Genomic DNA, 20,582 nt, shown 5'->3' on the forward strand with positions numbered 1-20,582 from the left:
TTGGGCGGGGTTGGAACATCCCCCCCAGCTCTAGGCCATGTCCATGCTGGGGGAGGGGAATGGGCCTTGAGCTTGCCGGGAAGAGGGGTGACTTCAGGGCCAGCCTGGGCTTCAGGGTCTCCAGACTCTGAGGGGCGTACTGGGGGGGTGTGGGTGGCATGAGGAGGCAGCGGAGGGCACTGCCCCTCCCTCCCAGCCTCCTCCAGCCCTCACTGCCATGTGCTTGGATGGCACTCCTCATTCATGGCCTCTGTTCAGAAAGGAAGCCCTGGAAGGGGGCGCGTGGCCCGGATGTGGGAGTACCACCACACTACATTTCTCACCAGTGTTTGGAACTCATGTTTTCGTTTGTGGGTGTTTTTCCACTTCATCCTTTGGAGGGGCTATTCCTCTTTCTGTGTTTCTTTAAGCCCTGAATAGAGGACTGAAGGACTCCCTTTCTTTTCATTGTCTTTAGCCAGATGTGGATTTCCCCATCCCTCCCGGCAGAGGGAGGAGTCAGGAGTCGGTGCAGAGCCAGCCCCAGGAGCCCATCAGCGTGCCCCAGACGCTGACCAGCACGCTGGAGCACATCGTGGGCCAGCTGGACGTCCTCACCCAGGTAGGCTGTGACGTGCACTCACCCCACTTGGCCTGGCATTTGGACTATTTGAAGTTGGGCAGCAGGTGCTGTATTTTTAAAAAACATCATCATAATGGACCTACTTTCCAGCCCAAATTAATGAAGTTGCAGTGCCTGCCCTGAGGTCCTGGCTCTCAGAGCCATCTGAGCTCTGGCCAAGCCACTGGACCCCAAAATCACCAGTGCTAGATCCTGCCAGGGTGTGCCCTCCCAGGGCTGGCCTGGGCCACAGCAGAGCTTTGAAGGAAACACTGCCCATTCATTCCGCTCATCGCGGGGTGGGCACAGTCCAGGGGCGTGCCAGGGAACTGTGAGCCCTGAGTCAAGGCATCTGGGAGCCCAGGCTCTGGCTTTGAGCTGGCATTGCTCTTACCCTCCAAGCAACCTTGGCGAAATCCCTTCGGTTCTCCAAGCCCTGGTGCACTCCTCTGTGATATGCGGTGGTCATGGACTCTGTTCGTGGTCAGGATTAAAGGAGATGAATCTGTGGGAAGTGTTTGGCTTATGCCTGGCGCTAGGGAGCTGCTCAGCAAATGTAGTGGTGGTGCTGACCAGTGTCATCAGCAAGGCAGACGTGGGCCCCGGCCTCTGGAGCGTAGGTACACCTGGCAGTTGCTAATACAGGATTGGAGTACCAACAGTTTCCCTAAGAGCAGAATGCCCTGGCAAGAGGTGGCAGCCAGCTCCGTGGGCATGAGAGTGGCCCTGGCAGGGGGAGCAGCCTGCCTGCGGGACTGGAGGGGGCCACGGGCACATCCAAGCAACGAGCAAAGCCCAGCGTGGCTGGCGTGGGGCATGGAGGTGGTGGTGGTGGGGGCAGGCAAGGCAGGATTTAAAGGTCGTCAGGCCCCTTGCCCACCTCAGCTGTGGGTGCAGACCGCCTTCTCCTGTGCCAGCTCGTGAGTAGACCAAGGGGGTGGGAGGAAGGCAAAGGACCCCTGAGTCCCTGACAGAAATGGCACTACAGTGGTGTGCCATCCTTTCCCTCCCTCTGGATCTGGGGCCAAGTGAGAAAAGCTGTCCATCATGTCCTGTGGTCCACGGTGTGTCGTGGCATCCCGGCTGGCACTGCACATCTTGGGCCTAGGGAAGGAAGGACCTTTGAAGGGAAAGGTCAGGCATCAGTGACTGGGGTTGGTGGGGACGAAAGGGACATCAGACAGACATTTCTGGAAGCCTGTTAACCCTTGAGAAGAAGGCCTGTGCTAAGAGAGGTATGAGCAACGTGCACATCCCCCACCTCAAACGTGTCAGAAACTGCCGAGCCTGCCTCATGTTCTTCACAGCCTTGCCAAGTGAGAGATCAGGGGAGGTGGAATCAATTAGAACTTTATAGGATAAAATTGGAAATTAAGTCTGAGAAGATGGTTAAAAATAGCTTCATTGGATCACTTCATTGGAGTATAGCACTAGAAGCATTTCCCGTCACTGTGTTTCAGGGTTTTGTTATGTGTTAGCAGTTCAGAGGGTGATAGTAATTTTGTAAGAAACTGGCATCGCCGAGAATAATGAACGCGCTCTTGTGGCCTGGGCCTCCGGCCCTGGGTCTGGATGGCTGCGTGGCACCCTTGTCCTACCTCACACCGTCCAGCCCCTTTGCAGATCCAAACAGCGCTCCACCCCCGACCAGATGCCAGGCCCGTCAGCCAGTCACCTGCTCTGCCAAACAGTGTGCATTCCTCAGTGTTCCCGACGGACTTGACACATCCTGAGGAGGAATCTTGGTTTCCACAGATGAAGCCCCCACTCGAGGCCTCAGCCTAGTTTCAAAGTGGTAGGAGGTGCATTTGTGCTAACTGGCATGCTGTCCTTGAGCTTGGTTGCTGGTTGTTTTCCAGACGTACCTCCTCTCTTGGATTTGGGGCTCTCGCTGAGGTGTCCGAGCGACAGCCACAGCTGTCTCCTATGGGATTGGGCATTCCTTTCTCTTGGGACCAGCTTCCCATCTCTAGAGGCTCCCCCGAGGCCTAGAACCAGGTGACCCTGCTGTGCATAGCTCCCCATGTGGGTCGCAGCTGGGCGCTGAGCCTCCTTGGTCTGTGGGTATTGGCCTCCCATGCTACCCCCTCAGCGAGCACTCCTCACCGTCTTGGTGTAGCTCTGTGCTCTGGAGGGGCGGGGCTGTCTCAGCTACCCCAACATGGACTCCTACTTCAGAGTTGTCTGAATCACGTTGTTCTCTGTCTCACCCCCCTCACTGCCCCTTCCCTCCCCCGCAAGGAAGTCTACTTCAAAGAGGCTTCTGAGAGGGAAGTTGCCTTCCGGGTCCTTCGCTCCTCCATCCCGCAGAACATCCTCCAAAGAGGAGCTATGGGGGCTGCAGTGGCTGGGGATGTTTACTGAGTGAGTCACAGAGCCTTCAGCCCCTGGGTGCCATGAGCAGGACACCCCGCTGTGGAAGCTCACAGCCCTCGGAGCCTGCCTTCCCGCTCAGCAGGCTGCTGTGGCCCAGTGACCCTGTCCTCCTCTCTGGATGTTCATGGCCCGTTTGCGCCAGTCTGAAGGCCCGGGACCAGTCTCCGTCCTCTTCAGTGGCCCAGAGGTCAGGCGGCTGAGCGCGCCCATGGGGAGTGGTGACTCAGCTTGCTTGGGTGTACATCCCAGTGACCTCGGGCAACGTGCCTAACCTCTGTGCCTCAGTTTCCAAATGTGGAACACAGAGCTGATAAGAACAGCCCACTTCACAGGCCTGCTGTGAGGATTGGATGTGTCAGCTCCTGTGAGGCTCTCTGAGCAGCGCTCAGCAGCACCATGTGCTGCCCTTGTCATTAGTCAGGGCCTGGCAGGGGTGGCGGGGGGGTCATAGCAGTACCCCCTCCCCCGGTCCCCACTATCTCCTTGCCCAGAAGAGCCGTGCCTCAGCCCTCGCAGCGGAGGTGGCAGGTTCCCTTCCTTGCCTGAGCCCTCTCCGCGTCTGGGGCCAGCGAGCGGGCAAAAGGCTCGTCGTTGTCCCCCCGGGAAGTAAACTCTCCTCGGGCCATGTGCAGCTTCCAAAATCCAGCCCTTTGACTCCCCAGTTGGGGTTGTACCGTTTTGTTTTTTTAGGAATGCCTTTTCCATAAAATGCATACATTGTTCTTCAAAAGTGTACCCGTTTGGGGCGATAACTTTGGAATGCGTTGCAAGGTCCATAGGCCTTTGTCCATCTCCCAAGTGGGTGTGTTCTTTGGCCCGGCCTGGCCCGGCAGGCCTCCCTACAGTGTTGTTTTAGATGGGAAGTCCGCAGAGGGCGGGCGTCGCGTTCTCCTCGTCGTCTTCCTCCTGCCTCTGTTTATCTGAGCCCTGCAACTTTCCAGGGGCTCTCCTTCATGGCCCTCATGTCATCTTCCCACCTAGTGCCCAGCAGCTAGCATCATGCCAGGCTTGGATAGGGTGTGAGTAACGGGCCCCAGGGGCCACTCAGCCTGGGACTTCGCCAGGATGCCGGGTGATCCTGAGCTCAGCCCACACTAGGCCAGGGCTCCCCAGCTTCCCCTGCTAGAGAGTTTTGGGGTAGTCGGGGATGGCTTCATCGAGGAGTCCATCTGCAAGCCAAACTTGATCTTCCTGAGAGTTAAGGCCAGACGTTCTTGCTCTGTGATCACAGAGCCTGGTGGCCTTGAGGTCCCGGGCCAGAGAGTACACCCCCTTGCCCTGGCCCTTTTTTGTGTAGGAGAACCCCTCCTTACCCCTGTGAGGGTGCTGTCTGGGGCTTCACTGAAACCTCCACTGTGCTCCTTGGACCCCAATGCCAGCTGGATGCCATGTTCCAGACAGCTGGGGTCTGTCTGGCCTTACACAGCCCTGCCAACTGTGGGGAGCAGAGTGAGCCACCTGCCCATCAGCTTGGACACACCTGCCCTCCTGGATTTGAGGACCGACCCCATCATTCATCCCCTGGGAGACTTTGGGCAGGTGACATTGTTCCCCAGAGCCTTATAGAGTGGGGACCGCCAAGCCAGCTCATGTCTCTGAGCACTGTTGGGAAGCCCTTGGTTAACTGGATATGTTAGACCGGCACCAGCTGTTCCATGGAGCACAGCACGACGTCTGTGTGCTCCCAGGAAAGTGTGCGAAAGTACCAGGCTGGCCAGGTAACACAGGAGTGTTGGGAGTGGACGTTCCACAGGCCTCTGCAGCTACTGGACTTGAGTCCTAGGAATGCCCTTGAGCTGCCAATGAGACTCTCTAGTGGTCTGACTAGAGGGAGAGAAAGAAGAGATCTTTCCTCAGGTCCAGGGAGGGGAGCCCTGGGGGACTGGGGTACACGGGGGCTGTTGAAAATCAGGGATGGGTCATGGGGCCCGTTAGGTGGGAGCCTTGAACCTGGACCCAGGCATTGGGCCAAGATTGAAGGTCTTCGGGCGCCTGGGTGGCTCAGATAGTTAAGCATCTGCCTTCGGCTCAGGTCATGGTCCCAGGGTCCTGGGATCGAGTCCCACATTGGGCTCCCTGCGGGGAGCCTGCTTCTCCCTCTGCTTCTCTCTCTCTGTCTCTCATGAATAAATAAATAAAATCTTAAAAAAAAAAAAAAAAGATTGAAGGTCTTCAAAGACGTATACTTATTGTGATAGCTGTTTTTTGAATCCAGTCATCCTAATGGTTGTTGGGGAAAATGTATTTCCTAACAGTGGAGTTTAGGTTTTTCTTTTCTTTTCTTTTCTTTCTTTCTCTCTCTCTCTCTCTCTTTCTTTCTTTTTCTTTTTTTTTAAAGATTTTGTTTATTTGAGAGAGAAAGTGAGAGAACACAAGCAGGGATCGGGAGAGGGAGAAGCAGGTTCCCCCATGAGCAAGCAGCCCAATGCGGGGCTCGATCCTAGGACCCTGAGATCATGATCTGAGCCAAAGGCAGATGTTTAAATGACTGAGCCACCCAGGCGCCCCGGGTTTAGGTTTTTCTTTGGAAACTTTCTGCTCCTCAAAACCCGACATGGGAATTCTCAGGAACTGCTAGGGCTGAGTGGGTACCCCCTCTTCCTCTCATGACCCTGTCCACACACACACACACACACACACACACACACACACACACACACACACACACACACCCCTGGAGAGAACACACACCTGTCATATGGCTACCATGGGCTGAGTGGGTACCCCCTCTTCCTCTCATGACCCTGTCCACACACACACACACACACACACACACACACCCCTGGAGAGAACACACACCTGTCATATGGCTACCATGGGCTGAGTGGGTACCCCCTCTTCCTCTCATGACCCTGTCCACACACACACACACACACACACACACACACACACACACACACCCCTGGAGAGAACACACACCTGTCATATGGCTACCATGGGTCACTGACCTGCTCTTCTCTTCCTGAGAAAGTTGGCTCAACCTTAGAGGACTGTGAGGTCCAGAAAAAAAGCCCCAGCTGCTCTGGCCCAGCTTTGTCTCCTTCTGTCTGTGTAGATCTGAGTAGGCCTTGGGTTCCTCCTCTGTAGAGGGGAGCCTTTAGGCACTGCCCATCCGCCTATCCCATGGGGTAGGCAGCAGAGGTTGGCACCTCACGTGGGGCCGGGACTTCCCTTAGGGCCTTCTTTCCATGAGTCGCCTTCCTATCTCCCCTCCCTTTGAGGAAGGACTCCAGGGTGGGCCCTGTGGCTGCCAGGCCTGCCTGCTTGGGGATGGGCATTCAATGTGTATCCAGACAGAGGCTCGGACCTTTCCTCTCACGTTCTTGTGGGGGTGTGTCAGGTGATCTGGGCGACCCTTTCACAGATGCTAGAAAACTCACCAGTGAGGAGGGAGAGGCTGCTTTCCATAACTAGCCTTGCTGCACAAGCTCACCTCCGGCGTTGGCCCCCTTTGCTTCCTTTGCGACTCCTGACTGACAGAGGTTTGGGTGGTGTCTGGGAGTTGCAGAGTCCCTGGATCTTCCTCAAGGGCAAGGGGTGGGGCGCTGAGGCGTGGACAGTATCCAGGAGCTGAGGGGGCTACGGCGAGGGGCCTGGGCCCAACAAATGGCTTGGCGGTTTTGCCTCAGAAGCCCACAGCAGAGTTATTTTCGACTCTAGTTTCACATCTTGCTGCTTTTTAAAAATACCAAACCATGAAATTCCTGCTCCAACTATGTTTTTTTATGGCACCCGTGCTTCAGGCTGGCCACAGCAATGCTGTGATGTCACGTTCAGGTTCCTGTGACTCACCAGGGGCCGCTGGGCTCCAGGACTAGAACATGCGTGCAGTGGGAAGCAGTCGGGGGCCGGCCCACCCAGCCCCGCTGGTTTGGGCCTCTGACATTTGAGTTTGTGAAATATCCAGGTTGTAACTCTGCTGATCTAACTCAACAAGGCTAAGGATTTTTGTCTGTGTGCTTTGGGGGGTTAGATAGAATGGCCTCTTTGTTTTGAGACATCCCGACCCTCCCCACCATGGTCCTGGCAGTTCCCTATTTGATGGGCTGCTTGGGTGAGGCACCTAGTTCCATGCTGGTAGGGAAGGTGGGAACGCAGGGCCTGCCTGACCACTCTCTGGGGCTCTCAGGATACCTCTTTCCTGGGCAGATGAACTGTTGTTTGTACAAACAGTCTCTCGATTTTTAAGCAGTTGTGCCATTTTAGCTGGGGGCCAGCCCTCCCAGGTGCGCCGGGACCAAACTCGTCGGGAAGGTGTAGAGTGAAAGTCTCCTGCCCAGCCACCCCCACCCCCTGCCAGGACCCCTGTTTCTAGAGGGCACGCAGCCCTCAGAGACGGGCAGTGACCTGGGGTGGTGATTGCCGGTTGCCACCAACATGGGCCCTCTCTCCACATCAGCACCTCTGGCCACCTGGCGTACCTAGACCAGAGGGGATCTAGCTGTCGTCCTCTGTACAGACATTCAAGAGCTGCCCTTGGGCAAAGTCAAGTTCAGGACAGCCTGCGCTCCCGCCACTTGGGGTTTGGAGACAAGAGATTTGTTTTTCCTCTGTCAAGAGGCTGCTTCCTGGGGACCGGACACTCTGTGGTCTGTGTTAGAGGTGTACTTGGGGTCTGACTCTAGCCGGTTGCAGAGGGGCTGGGCCCTGGCCCTTCCCCAGCCCTGTTGCTCTTTTTGGCAGTGTATCCACAGGCTCCTCTGGCCTTGCAAAAAGCAAAAGCTGGTGCTGCTAGCGGCACTCAAAGGCAGGACAGGCTCGTGTTCATGAGTGCGTGGGGGGCTGCACAGCAGCTCCCTCTTCTCTGCTGTCTGCCGTCGTGGCCAAAGTACCCCTCCCCTCTCCAAAGAAGCTGCAGACTGAAAGCCCCCGCCCACCAGATGGGCTTGGGATGGCTGCGGTTACCTCGGGGGGGCCCCAGAATGTTCACGGTCCTAGGAGAGTTCTCCTGTGAGGCCCTGAGCCAGCTCGGCGGGGGGAGGGGGAGCGGGGGCTGGAGTGGGAAAATAGGGCCCATGCAGGGGCATCTCGTTCAGACTGACTCTGGGATTACTCTAGAGGAGGGAAGAAGGGGACTGTGGGTGGTTTGCTCGCGCTCTGCTGGGGACCCAGGGGCCCTCCAGGGAAGGGTGCTAATAAGCACTGGCCACCTGAAGGGGCCTATGAGTGTTCCGGTTGTGACAGGCAGTCCCAAATTGGCCTACATGGCTCTGTGATGAACCAAGTCACAGCTGACCCTGTGTCCATTTGGCACTCTCCCAAATGAAGTGCCACTAGAACGGGCAGGGAGAGCTACAGTTGGACTGGCCACTCCCGTCCTCCTGCCCCGTGGAGGGCCCTCTCCGGGCCTGGACTGCCGGTACAGACCCTCTCCCTTGGCAGACGAAAAAAGGCAGAAAGATGCTTTCAACTCAGAGAGGCATGGCTTCTCGGGGAGCAGGTCCATGCCCCCCCCCTTTCTGATTTGGGCCCAGCTGGTGGCTCCAGAAAACCATCCAAGATGAGAGGGTAGGTTTCCTACCACGGGCCAGTGGGTCCTTGGCAGGGCAGGGGAATCCTGTGAGCCCTTCTTCCCTGAGCTGGGCCTGTTGGGCTAGGGCTACCTCCTGCTTGCCAGGCGGTCCTGAGTCCTCCAACAAGCTACCTGACAGTCTGTCTGACTTGGGATGATGGTGTTTTATCAGGTTGTGGTAAATTAACTACCATATTGGATTACGGATTGTTGGAAAAGTCAACTTCCGAAGAAATGGAATGCAGAAGGTGGTCCGAGCCAAGGTTCACGCCCCATGCTTAGCCCTGTTTGGACTCACCCTGGAGTCAGAGTACAGCAGAGCCTGTGGCCGAGCAGTGATTGGCATCCTGCACCTTAGGCCCTGTCCCGGTTAGATCCTTGCCTCCCTGGTGGCCTGCCCAGGGCTGACGAAGAGATGAGCTTGAACTCAAGCCAGTGTGGGTGGGATATGCAGCTCAGATCTTCTGTCCTGGTGTGGGTAGCACCCCATGGATCCCAGGAGCATTCAGTTTTATGGATGGTGATGAGTGGACCCACTTTATACCTTTTCTTGTGGGGGTAAGTAGTAAGATGGAAAAGCCTGTGTTCATTTAAAAGGAGCTGCTTTTAAGCCGCAAGGAAGGTAAATTAGCCAAGATTCCTTAATCCCATGGCTAATCCACCAATAGAAAATAGTGTTTCATGTGCTTCCCGAAGAGAGCTAATCCTCAGTAGAGGTGGGGGCTGGGGGGCTGCAGAAACGTCAGAGAAATCCTATATCCCTGAGATAATGTGAAACAGAAACATGGACCTGTGGGCTCGAGGGACAAAGTCTCATTTTGTATTGTTAGCAGCAAACTGGGGGGTGAAAGGGGTTGGTTAAAAAGACAGTTGCTGAGCCCAGAGAGATTGAGAGGAATTTCTTCAGAAACACATTTTGTTGTGCATCAGCTGTGTGTGATCCTGGGCAAGTTAGTCTGTAAGACGTCAGCGTGAGAGGGAATTGCCCATTTCTTCCCCTCTGAAGTTCAGAGCTCAAAGCTGTTAGCCTTCATCAAATGAGGCCTGAGGTGGGAGGGGGAGGAAGTGGGTTGCTTCCTGGACTCCCACCCCACTCTGTGCACCCCCACATCCTGCTGAGGCCAGGGCCAGCTGACAGGGGCCCCTCTGGCCTACCTACCCTCCAATCCCTCCCCCACTGTCCCCTCGAGCCTGCCGGGTCCAAGGCCCAAGCTGTGGGAGGAGGGGTCCTCACTAGCCAGGCGGGCTCCAGGGGACCTGGGCTGGCTGGTGGAGGACCTGAATTCTCTGCATCTTGGTGGCACTCAGGGCCTGCATTTGTCCATCCCGAGCCCAGGGTGGCACCTACTATGTGCCAGGAGCTGTGCCTAGAAACAGGAAGACAGCGGTGAGCAAGAATAGACAAAACCCCCTGTCTTCGTGAAGCTGGCCTTCAGAGCGATGGAGGTCAACGGCTGTTGAGGGCCGGCATTTGCACCTTTGACTCCAAGACCACAGACCACGGGGCACTGGACAGAGGCTGGGGCAGAGAGGCAGAGTCTTGGCTGGCGGGGAGGGCAGGGCTCAGACCAGCAGCCGCATTCCCAGGAAGCCATGCTGGCCCTTCCGGCCCCCGTTCACCCCTGACATATGGCAACTGGCTGGCCAGGGCACCATCCGCAAGACGGCCCTGCGTGTGCACACATGCACATGCACACACACACACACACACACACACACAGACTTACACCAGCAGACGAAGCTGGGGCTGGCAGGAGATGAGGTAGAGCTGTGCGGGCGCTGAGCCTGGCAGCCCCGCTTTGTTTTGATAACTCACAAGACCCCACAGCAAAGAGATTCCCCTTTTCTTGCATCTGTTTTAGATCTTTAAAATCTGAGTGAAGTCAAAACCATGCTACAGGGGAGATTAATTCCACATTTTTCCATCTTTGCTATGAAACCAAAGGAAAGTTAGACATTCTGTGCGGCACAGTCGAGACAGGGGCGTTGAGCCAATGGCCAACGCCAGGACGTTTCCCGCAGCCTGGCACTAACCAGGGTCCCCAGTGGTGTGGTTGGGCAGCTGTGCCCTCTCCCTAAGCCCCAGGACGCCTGGGACACTACCACCGGGAATCTGGCTTCTGGGTTGGGGGGAGGGGGTTGGGATGCCCCAGCCTCTGTGGGAGACCTCCTGGAGGAGCCCAAAGCAACCACAAGCCTGGAAGTGATTAAAAGGAACTTTCCGTCACAAGAGAACTTTAAGGAGCAGCCAGACCCCCACGTGCCCTGATGGCTCAGTCCCTACCAGGCCTGACCACAGGCTGCCTTCTTCTGGGCCCCATCAAGCCCCATCTGTGCCCGAGGCTCCCTGCAGCCCAGAGCTCAGCCGTGGCCCCTGTCAGGTGGGGAGCCATGTTGCCCACAGGATACCCCCACGTCCAGAGCGGGGGCCACATAAACATTAGCTGTTAATATGGTATGACAGTGGAGCCTGGAGAGATGCGTTGTACAGACGGGGAATCTGAAGCCTTGAGTCAGGTAACTTGCCCAGGGCAACTCAGCAAGTTAGTAGTCAAATTCGGATTTGAACCCAGGAAGGACAGCTCTGGAGCCTGTGCCCTTACCACACAGGACAAAGGTGGGGACTGGGGGTTACCGTGACAGCATTTTCTAAGGGCCCGTCCCAGTGCTATGGCCAGGACATCCTGGGAGGGGGGGAGCACAGGCACCAAGTGTGGGGCTGGGACCAGGAGGACTTCAGGGGGAAGAGGGTTGGAGTGGGGCTTTAGGTAGGTGGCCTTGGTCAGAGAGAGTGGTAGTAACAGGCAATGTGGGCCTTGAGTCCGACCTTTTTCCCTGAGCTCCTGCACAGGAAAGGGACATGGCAGAAGCAGTGTGGAGGTGAAGGACCCAGGAGTCCCGGGAAGCTGAGGTGGAAGGTGGGGCCTAGGGTGCCCGCCACTCGTTGAGGGCCCTGGGGCAGGGGTAGCCTGCCTGGATCCCGTGAGGACACCCTCGAGCAGAGCCCTGACGTGAGGGCATTGCCCTGCCTGACTCAGCAGCCAGAAGGGTCGTGGACAGCATGATCCAGTCACGGGATTGGTTTCCTGCGCCCCGTCAGCCCTTCCTGCGGCCCCCACCCGCCCTAGCACCCTCCTGTGCTCACCACTCCCACTGCCCTCTCCCGGCCTTTGCCCCGTGCTGCCTCTGCCCTGCATACTTCCCTTCCCTCCCTCTGACCGTCTCCCCACTCCGCGGCCCTGGCACACGCCTCGTGTGGCACCCCCCACCCCAACCGCCTCACCCTCTTGCCTCACTGCCCGTCTTGCTCCCTTCAGACACCGATGGCTCGGTCTCCTGGCTTCCTGCTACACTGCCGTCCCAGGGCTGCTTTAGTTCCCCTCACCACCATGCCCCGAGCCCAGCAGAGTGCTTGAGGGGGGCGTGTGGCCGGAGGTGAGCTCTCCCGCCCATGCCCCCTGTCCACCTCCGGGCCACCTGTCTTCCATGTTCCGGGGAGGCCCGGGAGGGGATGGTGACCATAAAAACCACCTAAGTGGGGCTCCATGCTCCACCCAGGGCACTACTGAGAGCACGAGGTGGACGTGGAGAAGTGCCCTGGCTGGGGAGGGGGCTGCAGGAGAGAAGGCTGGGACGGGGGAGTGCTGTGGGGAAGCCTAGAGCGCGGCCTCCGCGTGCGGGAGCCTTCTGTAGGGAACTGGCCGAATATCCGAGAGAGGCACATAGAATGGCTGGCTGGTCTCCCTCCGTCTTTCTCCCTTCTTCCATCACGTTACTCGCTGTTAGTCGTGGCCGAGCAGCTTCGCCGGAAGCCAGCCCAGACAGGACCGGTGCTAAGGCCACGCCAGTGCCTAGAAGCCCCCATGAGCCAGAGCCTCTTGTTGACGGCATGTGACGGACCTGACACCCTGTACCCTGGTGGAGGAGCCACTGCTGGAAGGGCCCTGGCTCAGGGGGTCTGCCCTGGGTCTGTGTTCTGAAGTGCCAGGTCACTCCCTTCCATTTCACGTCCAGCTGAGGCACCACTTGACCACGGTCAGTTCCCGACCCGAGCCTCTTCCCCAAGACTCACTCTGGAACCTGCTCTGAAAACCGGCCACTGAAACTTGCTCAGACCTGTGAGTGTGATAAGGCAGTGCCAGGGAATGGAGGCCTCCCTGTTCCTGTCCCTTTTTGGCTGAGGGCCCTGGGGCCCCTCCTCCACCTTCCTCGTGGCCACCACACTCTCTTCCCTGTTCAGTCACTCCAGACCAACCACACTGACCTCCTTGATAGTTCCAAGTGTGCCATAGTCTTCTGTGCCTCAGGGCCTTTGTACCTGCTGTAGCTGGTGTTTGAAACGTATTTCCGTCAGCCTGTCTTGTGTTGTCTCCTCACAGAGGCCTCCCGAGTCCTGGTCAGAGTTGGAGCTCTCCTTCCCAGGTCTGTCAGCCCCAGAGTAGGCAAGCCTTGTCAGGGGCCTGGACTTCACTTGGAGCTCACTCTCTGTGAACACATCCTGCTCCTTTTCTTGCCTTCTCCCCAAACACAAGTGTAAAGGGGATGAAAAAAGAGACCTGCAAAGGAGGTAGAAACGAGGACTAGGGGAAAGAGCTGAGGAAGAAAATGCAGGACGAGCCCGCCTCAAAAGGAAACCAGTCTGGGGAGAAACAAGAGGCCAGCAGGGCTGAAAGAAGGGGGAGGTCATGCCGTGAGGAAGTGGGAGGCCGGGAAGTAGGCAGAAGGGACAGAGGAGAAGCCCTGCGAGCCCAGGGAAAGCGCGATGGCGGAACTGGCAGGGAGAGTGGTCCCGAGAGGACTGCGCACTGCTCCGTGAGGCGAGCGGCACCTCCGAGGCTGGGGGATTCCTTCCCTCAGGGAGCACTGGACTTGGCCTCCTCCTCACGACGCCCGTGCAGAGCCCGCGGGAGCATCCTGGCTCCCCAGGCCTGGCTCCCAGCCCTCTCCGGCAGAGCGCGGTCAGGCAGAGGCCCTGCAAACGCACTTTGGCCTCTGGCAGTGCTACCGATGCCCGAGTCCCTGTCACACACCAGGAGTGGAGGCTGTCGCCTTGGCCACCTCAGAAGTCGGTGGAGATACACACCCCAAGCTCTGCCCCACGCAGGGCACCCAGACTGGCCCATCTGAGCCCTTGCTGGGCGTGGGGACAGGGTGGGAGCTGGCCTCTACTGTTCCAGCTGCCAGGCCCCGCAGCCTCGGGCAGCCATCAGAGACCTTGATGCCGGTCGGGAAAAGGCGTCTAAGGCAGTGAGGTATGGAGCCACGGTGTGTATGGAAATGTCCTTCGTGTTGTGTTGTCTCCCACTTGGAGCTGGGGGCCCTGGGTGCCAGACATGTGGCTGAGGACTGGCATTTTGGTGCCACTTCTTTGAGCATCACTCAAGTTGTTAGGGGACTAAAAATACAAGCCTGTCACTTTAAAATCGGTTATTTTTATACCCCACTCAGAAGGCCCTTCAGGGTGTTACATGAACCGTCTTACACATCTTGAACTGTGAGTGAGAGAAGCCGCTCGCCTGTTAATGTTGACTTGACAGGGGACAGATCAGTGTCTGCTGTCCCCTAGCAGTGAAATGAGGATTCGAATGAGGTGCCCTTGTTCAGCCTCTCCCGGGAGGATTTTCCTCTGGAGATGCTTCCCCGCCCCCAGCCGGAGCTGGCCTCCCTCATGCTCTTGGCTTTGGTCCCCAACGCCTCCAGCACCCTCCTCCCTGCTGGGCCCCCTGCGTTGGGCTGTCCCTTCCTTGTCACCCACTGAGGGGCCAGGCTGCTTTCCAGGGGGCTTCAGCAGTGTCCCTGGCATCATCGTGCCCCGGATTCTGTCTGGGGCCCAGGGGCTTGTGGGTCCACTGCTCTCCCCGCTCGTGTCCCCCACTCTACCCCCAGCAGTAAAGGTGATGTCAGCAATGCAAAATAGCCCTGCTGCTGGTTCGGGCCCCCTGCCGGCCCTCAGATGGGCCTCACACTTAACCTGTCCTGTCTGGAGCCCATTCTCCACCTTTCTTGCGGGCCGTCCTGTCCTGTGATAGGTCCTGTGTTCAGGGCCTCAGGGAATGTCCCTTCTCCCATTGGCCATCTGACTTACTACCAGGTGGTGGCAGTTCATACCTCGTGGGTATGTCTGGTTAGGCCGAACCACACTCATGCAGGCCCTCCCCAGAGCATCCCTGTGTGGCAGCCAGAGGGGTCTGCTCCCCACTCGGCCAAGGACTCCCAACACCATCCTGTGCTCTGAGGCTAAAGGCAAGGCCGCCTGGCATGGCTGCCCAGGCCCTGGCCCCATCTCCTGCTTCTGTGAGGCCCTTCCTCATTCCTGCACACGGACCTCCTTTGCTCCATCCCTACTGTTTGTTTCTTTCCCTGCCACCTCCGAGCTCCGTGCTCACTGATCCTTTGGCCCCAGCGCCCTTCTTGCTCACTTGGCCTGGTGAACTCCTCCTTAGCCTTTGCTCACCCCTCCCTTCCTAGGGCCACTTTCCCAGCCCAGACCCCTCGGTTCTTCCCAGCATGCCCTGCTGCTCTGTCCTGCTGCTTAGTACTTGCCTCTGTACCGCGGTGTGCACCCTGCGGGCCCAGCCGAGGCTGTGTGTATCCTTGTCACCCTCGGTGACACAGGCCAGCCCAGGGGCTGCGCTCTGAGGAGTGCGTGAAGAGAGTCTGGGGCAAGGGTTTGCAAACTTCCTAAACAGTAAATATCAGGCTTTGTGGGCCAGAGGGTCTCTGTCACAACTCTGCAACCTGCCGGCCTCGTCAGAAAGCAGCCGTAGACGGTGCGCGAGCAGATGAGCATGACAGTGAAACCTTATTTACAAAAATGGGCGCCGAGCCGAGTGTGCCAGGCCTCAGTCTCGAGAAACAACAGAATACGTTCAACAGCAAGCAGGAATGTTTCTGAGGGCACTATTTCCCGTGACCAGGGCTGTGGCTTCCTGGAAATTGCCGGTGACAGCAGCAGAAGGTGGTTCAGAAACAAGCCCCCAGGTGAGTCTCTGACAGGTGTGACTTTGAGGATGAAACTTCTGGGTCTCTGTGACCTTGCCCCGTGAGGCTCCCCTGTGGCTGGCAGGTGAAGGCTGTGACCTTGGAAGTGGGCGGTGTTGGACAGGGGTGATGGTGTCCAGGCATGGGGTCTGAATTCTGCTTCCTGTCACTGTGGTTCAGGGGCAGAGTAGTCGAGCCCCGTGTTGTGAGGGGTGGGGCACCAGCAGGGAACTGGGTGAGTTCCATAGTGTGTTGGGGAACTGATCACTTGTGCTGAGTGACATGGCACCCTGGTGAAAGAAAGCATCTAAAATTCAAGTGTTCGGGTACTTTCTCATCACGTATCTACTAAAAGGTTCTTGTTGGTATGTCCCTTTTATCCGTAGAACATTGCCTTTTTGTAGCCAAAATTGTGACTTTCGTGATAATTCAGTCAGGTGAGAGACTGCTGTATGGGGTTTGGGGGCATCTGAGGCCTGGGAACCACCTCTGAGGGTGGCCCAATGGTGTGAGGGGGCTGCTGGGTGACCCTGGGGGGTGGTCCCTTCCCACTGCTTCTGCTCATTTAATCTGGAGCCACCTGGCCAGGTGACCTGGACAGGACAGAAGGTGGCTGCTGGTGGGTAAGAATAGAGATCCACAGGTTCCTCCTCAGGCTACCTGAGTTTGGGCATTGGGTGGGGGACACAGGCCTCCTGGGGTTACATGGCGAGTAGCCCTCGGGCATGGCTGGAGCAGGTGGGGAGGAATAAGTGCATGATGGGGACAGAGCCAAGGTGCAGCTCCCAGTGCCTTAGTGCAAACTCTGAAGCAGGGCCACCGCAGTTCACGGCCCTGGCCAGTCATTTATAAGCTATGGGACTTTAGGCAAGTTGCTTAATAGCACTGTGGCTTGGTTTCCTCATGTGAAAAATGGGGATGACGAGGGCTCCCGCCCTGAAGGATTGTTGAAGAGCGCTTGGCGTATCATGAGCACTCCGTGAACGTCAGCTGCCAGGAGCAGCCCCTGGAGCAGAGTGTGTCAAAAATCATCAGGATGACCGCCCCCTCCCCCCTCCCCAGAGCCGGTCCTGGCTCTGCCCACCAGTCTCCCTTTGAGTCTGAGCTCCACACCACCCCAATTACAGAGGGGACTCTAGAGTAAGCTGCCCGGATGGCACAAGGCCCAGGGAGAGGGAATGAGGTGCCTGGTTTCTCCAAGGTCCACAGACAGAAGGGACCTTTCTGGAGGAGTTTGGACCCCAGCATGCAGGAGGCCTAGGAGATGGGTCACCTTGCCCAGACAGGTCTGCCCAGCAGCCAGAACCCTGGCCTTCTCAGCCCTTTCTCCACTCTTCCTTTGCCTTGCTGGAAAGGCAGAGGCCACAGGCACCCAGGTCAGGCAGGGCTGCTTCCCTCATTGGCATCTGCCACCAGACCCAGCCTGCACCTCCTTGGGGACTTAGAAGCTGTGGGACTTATGAGGGGGAGAGGCTGGGACCAGACCTCTGGCCCACCGTTCCTCTGCACAGAGAAAGGTAAGGGGCCGTGTGGGCCCAGGGCTGCTTGCAGGGCCAGCTCTCATTTGCCCCGAGCGAAAGGAGGGTGAGAAGGTGGGGGGGGGGGGCTCGGTGTCTGGAAGACCAGCTGTTTGCTTCAGTAGTGCTCCTCCCCACCCTCTTGTCTCTGGGCCTCCTGTGGCAGGACCCGGAGCACAAGGCAGGGTGAGCAGCCTGCTCGGCGTGGCCCTGGGCAGCCAGAGGAACGGACTACCGCCTCTGCCTTCTGGACGCTGAGGCAGCACGTATTTACTGAGGCTTGCTTGTGTGCCTGACACTTGGTGCGGGGATGTTGCTCTGAACCAGCAGGTGAAGGTCACACTGTGAACAGGGTCACGCAGTACGGCTCGGAATCAGTCCTTGCTGGGGATGCCCTCGCCTGCCTGTGTGCTATCCCAGGTGCTTTCCCCTTCCCCCCGTAGGCCCCAGCAGCCAGGAGGCAGGGTGGCACCATGGTGGCCTGGGCTGAGTCCCTGCAGATGGCCTGCCTGCCCTCTTACTGTCTGTACCGCCAGCCCTGAGTGTGTTGGACCTCTGCTCCTCAAGTGCCCCAAAGGCAGCCATTCCGTCGCAGGGGAGACCTTTTCCCTGGTGTAGGGAAGGCACATCAGTAAAATTAGGCATTGGGATTTCTAGGTTTCACTTTACCTTGAGAGACACCATTTTCCACAAAAACGACGCCCCATGCTTTTATTAGAGTAGGACTATTAAGGAAAACTTGTGGAGCAGAGAACGCCGGACAACGTTCTAATGTACAGATACCCAAAACTTGTCCCCCTCTTCCCGGCCCATCCGTCCGGCTCAGATGGGGGTCGGGCGGGATCAAATATGAGCACGAAGAGCCTGGTGGACCTCATCCCTGGATGGTGGCTGCCACTCAGCATCTTGGCAGAGTGTGCTGGGGGTGTGGGGGAGAGGGGAAGTAGAGACCAAACAAGAGATGATGACTCTTCCAGAGCCTTTCGCAGCTGGAAAAGGGGAGAAGCCGGAGAACAGCAGGGAGAAGGAGGAGCTGCAGATTTGAGGAGCAGTGGACTTTAAGCTTTTTTGTCTATAACATGCCATGAAGCACCCCCTCAAAGCTCCCAAAGGAAGGGCCCACAACCGGGCTGGCACCCTCCTTCCGGGGGGGCTGCATATGAAACAGGTGTGTGCATTTATGCTTAAAGAAATGTAATATGGACAAATGGCCATATTTCTACCGAGCTGAAGCATGGGACCCCTGTGGAACTAAGTGGAGGCCTCGTGAAATGTGTGGCAGCCCTGGTATTGACACTGGCCCAGGACCCACTGCCTCCACATTTGAGACTTTGGTCCCTGTGAAAAGTTAAAAGGGGCGGGGCGGGGGTGGGCAAAGAGGAAAAGCCGGCCGGCTCCCCCACTGTGGCCTAGAGTCCGGGGCCCTCGGAAAAAGTCTGGATGAGGAATGATGTTGGAGTTTGGCTCAGCGCGCGTTTCACAGCCGCCAGTGGAAACTTCCAGGAATGCTGCTCTGGGCCAGCCAGGGGCTGTTTCCGCCACCACTTTTACGAGGTACAGACCATCCCCCCCCCCCCCCCAACGCGGCTCCTGGCCAGCACAGGGGGAGTGTGACTATCTCCTTCAGCCCAGCCCTGCCTCTCAGGGTGCAGTACACCTTTTCAGGCTCAGGCCTGTACCCCAGGGTTCAGAGCCCCTGCAGCCCAGGCCGGCTCACTTCGAAAGGGCCAGCCGCCAGGAGGAGTAGCCGACATCCGTGCGGGATGCTGTGAGAATTTACAGCAGCCTGAGAGGGGAAACTCCCTCCCAGAATGTTTCAGTGTTTTATTAAATGTATGAAAGGAAAGTTTCCTTTTCACTGGACGAAGGCCCAGAGCCTCCTTGGAGCCTCAGGGAAGGTGGCAAAACCTCTTGGGAAAGCCTACAGACAAATGGGTAAAATTAATAGAAAGTATTGTTTCTTAATCTGACCCCTTCCTGCTGGCTGTAGGCTGCACCACACAGGGACCAAGCCTGCCTCATTCGTGGTGGACTTACCCCGTGCCTGGTGCGGGCCTGGCACGCACAGACTCTCACCCAGCCCTCGAGGAGGAGGTGAAGCAGAGCTCAGCCGTCATGGCCAGCATGGGGCAGCCTGGGCGAGGGCTGGGGTTGGCCGTGGGACTGGTGGGCAGGCCCTGGGCGGGGAGTCCTTGAGGGCAGTGGGCCAGCTGCTCTGTGGGGAGCACACGGGCTCCCAGACAGCACCACCCCTCTGCCAGCACTCTGTCCAAAGCCAGAGAAGGTGGGCGGGTTTTTTGCAGCCTTGCCCAGCAGCCATGTCTGCGAGACTGGCCCTGGCCCATGAGGCACATGCAGCCCCGGCAGCTGGGGGCATTTGGCAAGCCAGACGGCTAGGTCCCCAGGTCAGCCATGCTGGGTATGCGGGAGAGGCCAGGGAGCCCAAGGGCTCAGCCTCTGGAAGCCAACATGATGACAAGCGTTGCCAGCATGGGTCAAGCTAAGAAGTGCTGGCCACCATCCTGAGTCACCTCCTAGTCTCCAGGACTCCCGTGAGCTTGGCCTTGTCCTTCCATGACAGGCAAGAAGGGGCTCAGAGACGGAGTTAGGGCCTAACTCCCAGAGGGCATATTCCTGCAGTGGTCCTCACTGGACAGGCAGAGGCCCTCCTAGGCTCAGGGGCGCTCACTCATCTCCCAGCTGAGGGGAGCCCCAGGGCAGCCCTGTAGCCCCTCCATCCTCTGAAGCCTGACCACCATTTATTTTGCAGACGGTCTCCATCCTGGAGCAGCGGCTGACGCTGACGGAAGACAAGCTGAAGCAGTGTCTGGAGAACCAGCAGCTAATCATGCAGAGAACGACATCGTGATCAGGGGAGCAAGAATCAAGAGCTCGCTCGATTTTGGGGGGTGGCAGGCCGGGGATTTGTACTATGGGACTTGGGTCAATAAATGAAGGGGATTCAGCCCTGTGGGACTCACATCCGTCCCCGAGCCCCCGAGGTTATGCCCTTCTGTCCCCACCTGCTGTCTGCCCCCGGAGGCTTGCCACCTGCCAGTGGAAGGCCCCCGTGGGCGGGGCCCGCATACGCAGAGTGGACTACGTTTGGTTTAACCTGAAGGAGTCACTTGAAAATGTTTGCTACCTCGGAGTCCTGATGGGCCCGAAGATCGCAGCTCCCCCTGGGAGAGGTAGCCCCAGGCTGCCTCAACGGGGGTTTGACCCCCTCTCTGCCCCATGCCTGGCTCTTCCCGCCCACGGCAGCTTAGCAGTGGGCTGCCCATCGGATGGGTGCGCCAGGAGTTTTCTCTAAATCTGACAAAAGGCCCAATGTGGGCGCATCCGAGTCAGGTTTGTCCAGGAGCAAGCACTCGAGGGTTGGGGGGTGGTTCTGCAGTGTGGCCTTGATTCCTGCTCCACCTGTGTTCACCGGGGCCCTGTGCCTTCCACCTCTGTATGCATGAGGGTGAAGGAATCTGAAATTAAAATGGCCTTTATTGAGCTTGTCATAAAAGTGGGTTGTTGAGTGAGACCTCATCAGTCGTCCCCCCAACCCCCGGGCCCGTAACGGGAGAATGAAAGGAGTGGCTTTGGG

At 57.8% G+C, this 20,582-nt stretch overlaps 1 protein-coding gene across 1 annotated transcript in view; it reads left to right on the forward strand.

Annotated features, from left to right (window-relative positions):
• POC1A (POC1 centriolar protein A) overlaps positions 1-19,956 on the forward strand; it is a 69,312-nt gene extending 49,356 nt beyond the window's left edge. Inside the window, exons 10-11 of the mRNA XM_028124449.2 lie at positions 458-601; positions 19,758-19,956. Coding sequence (XP_027980250.1) covers positions 458-601; positions 19,758-19,856 — 243 coding nt within the window. The 3' untranslated portion in view covers positions 19,857-19,956. The remainder of the gene's footprint in view (positions 1-457; positions 602-19,757) is intronic.
• The last annotated feature ends 626 nt before the right edge of the window (positions 19,957-20,582 follow it).

This window comes from Eumetopias jubatus, unplaced genomic scaffold, assembly GCF_037043125.1.
Source record: "Eumetopias jubatus isolate StellerSeaLion01/CBP00866 unplaced genomic scaffold, mEumJub1_p1.0 scaffold_1, whole genome shotgun sequence".
Classification (NCBI taxonomy): domain Eukaryota; kingdom Metazoa; phylum Chordata; class Mammalia; order Carnivora; family Otariidae; genus Eumetopias; species Eumetopias jubatus.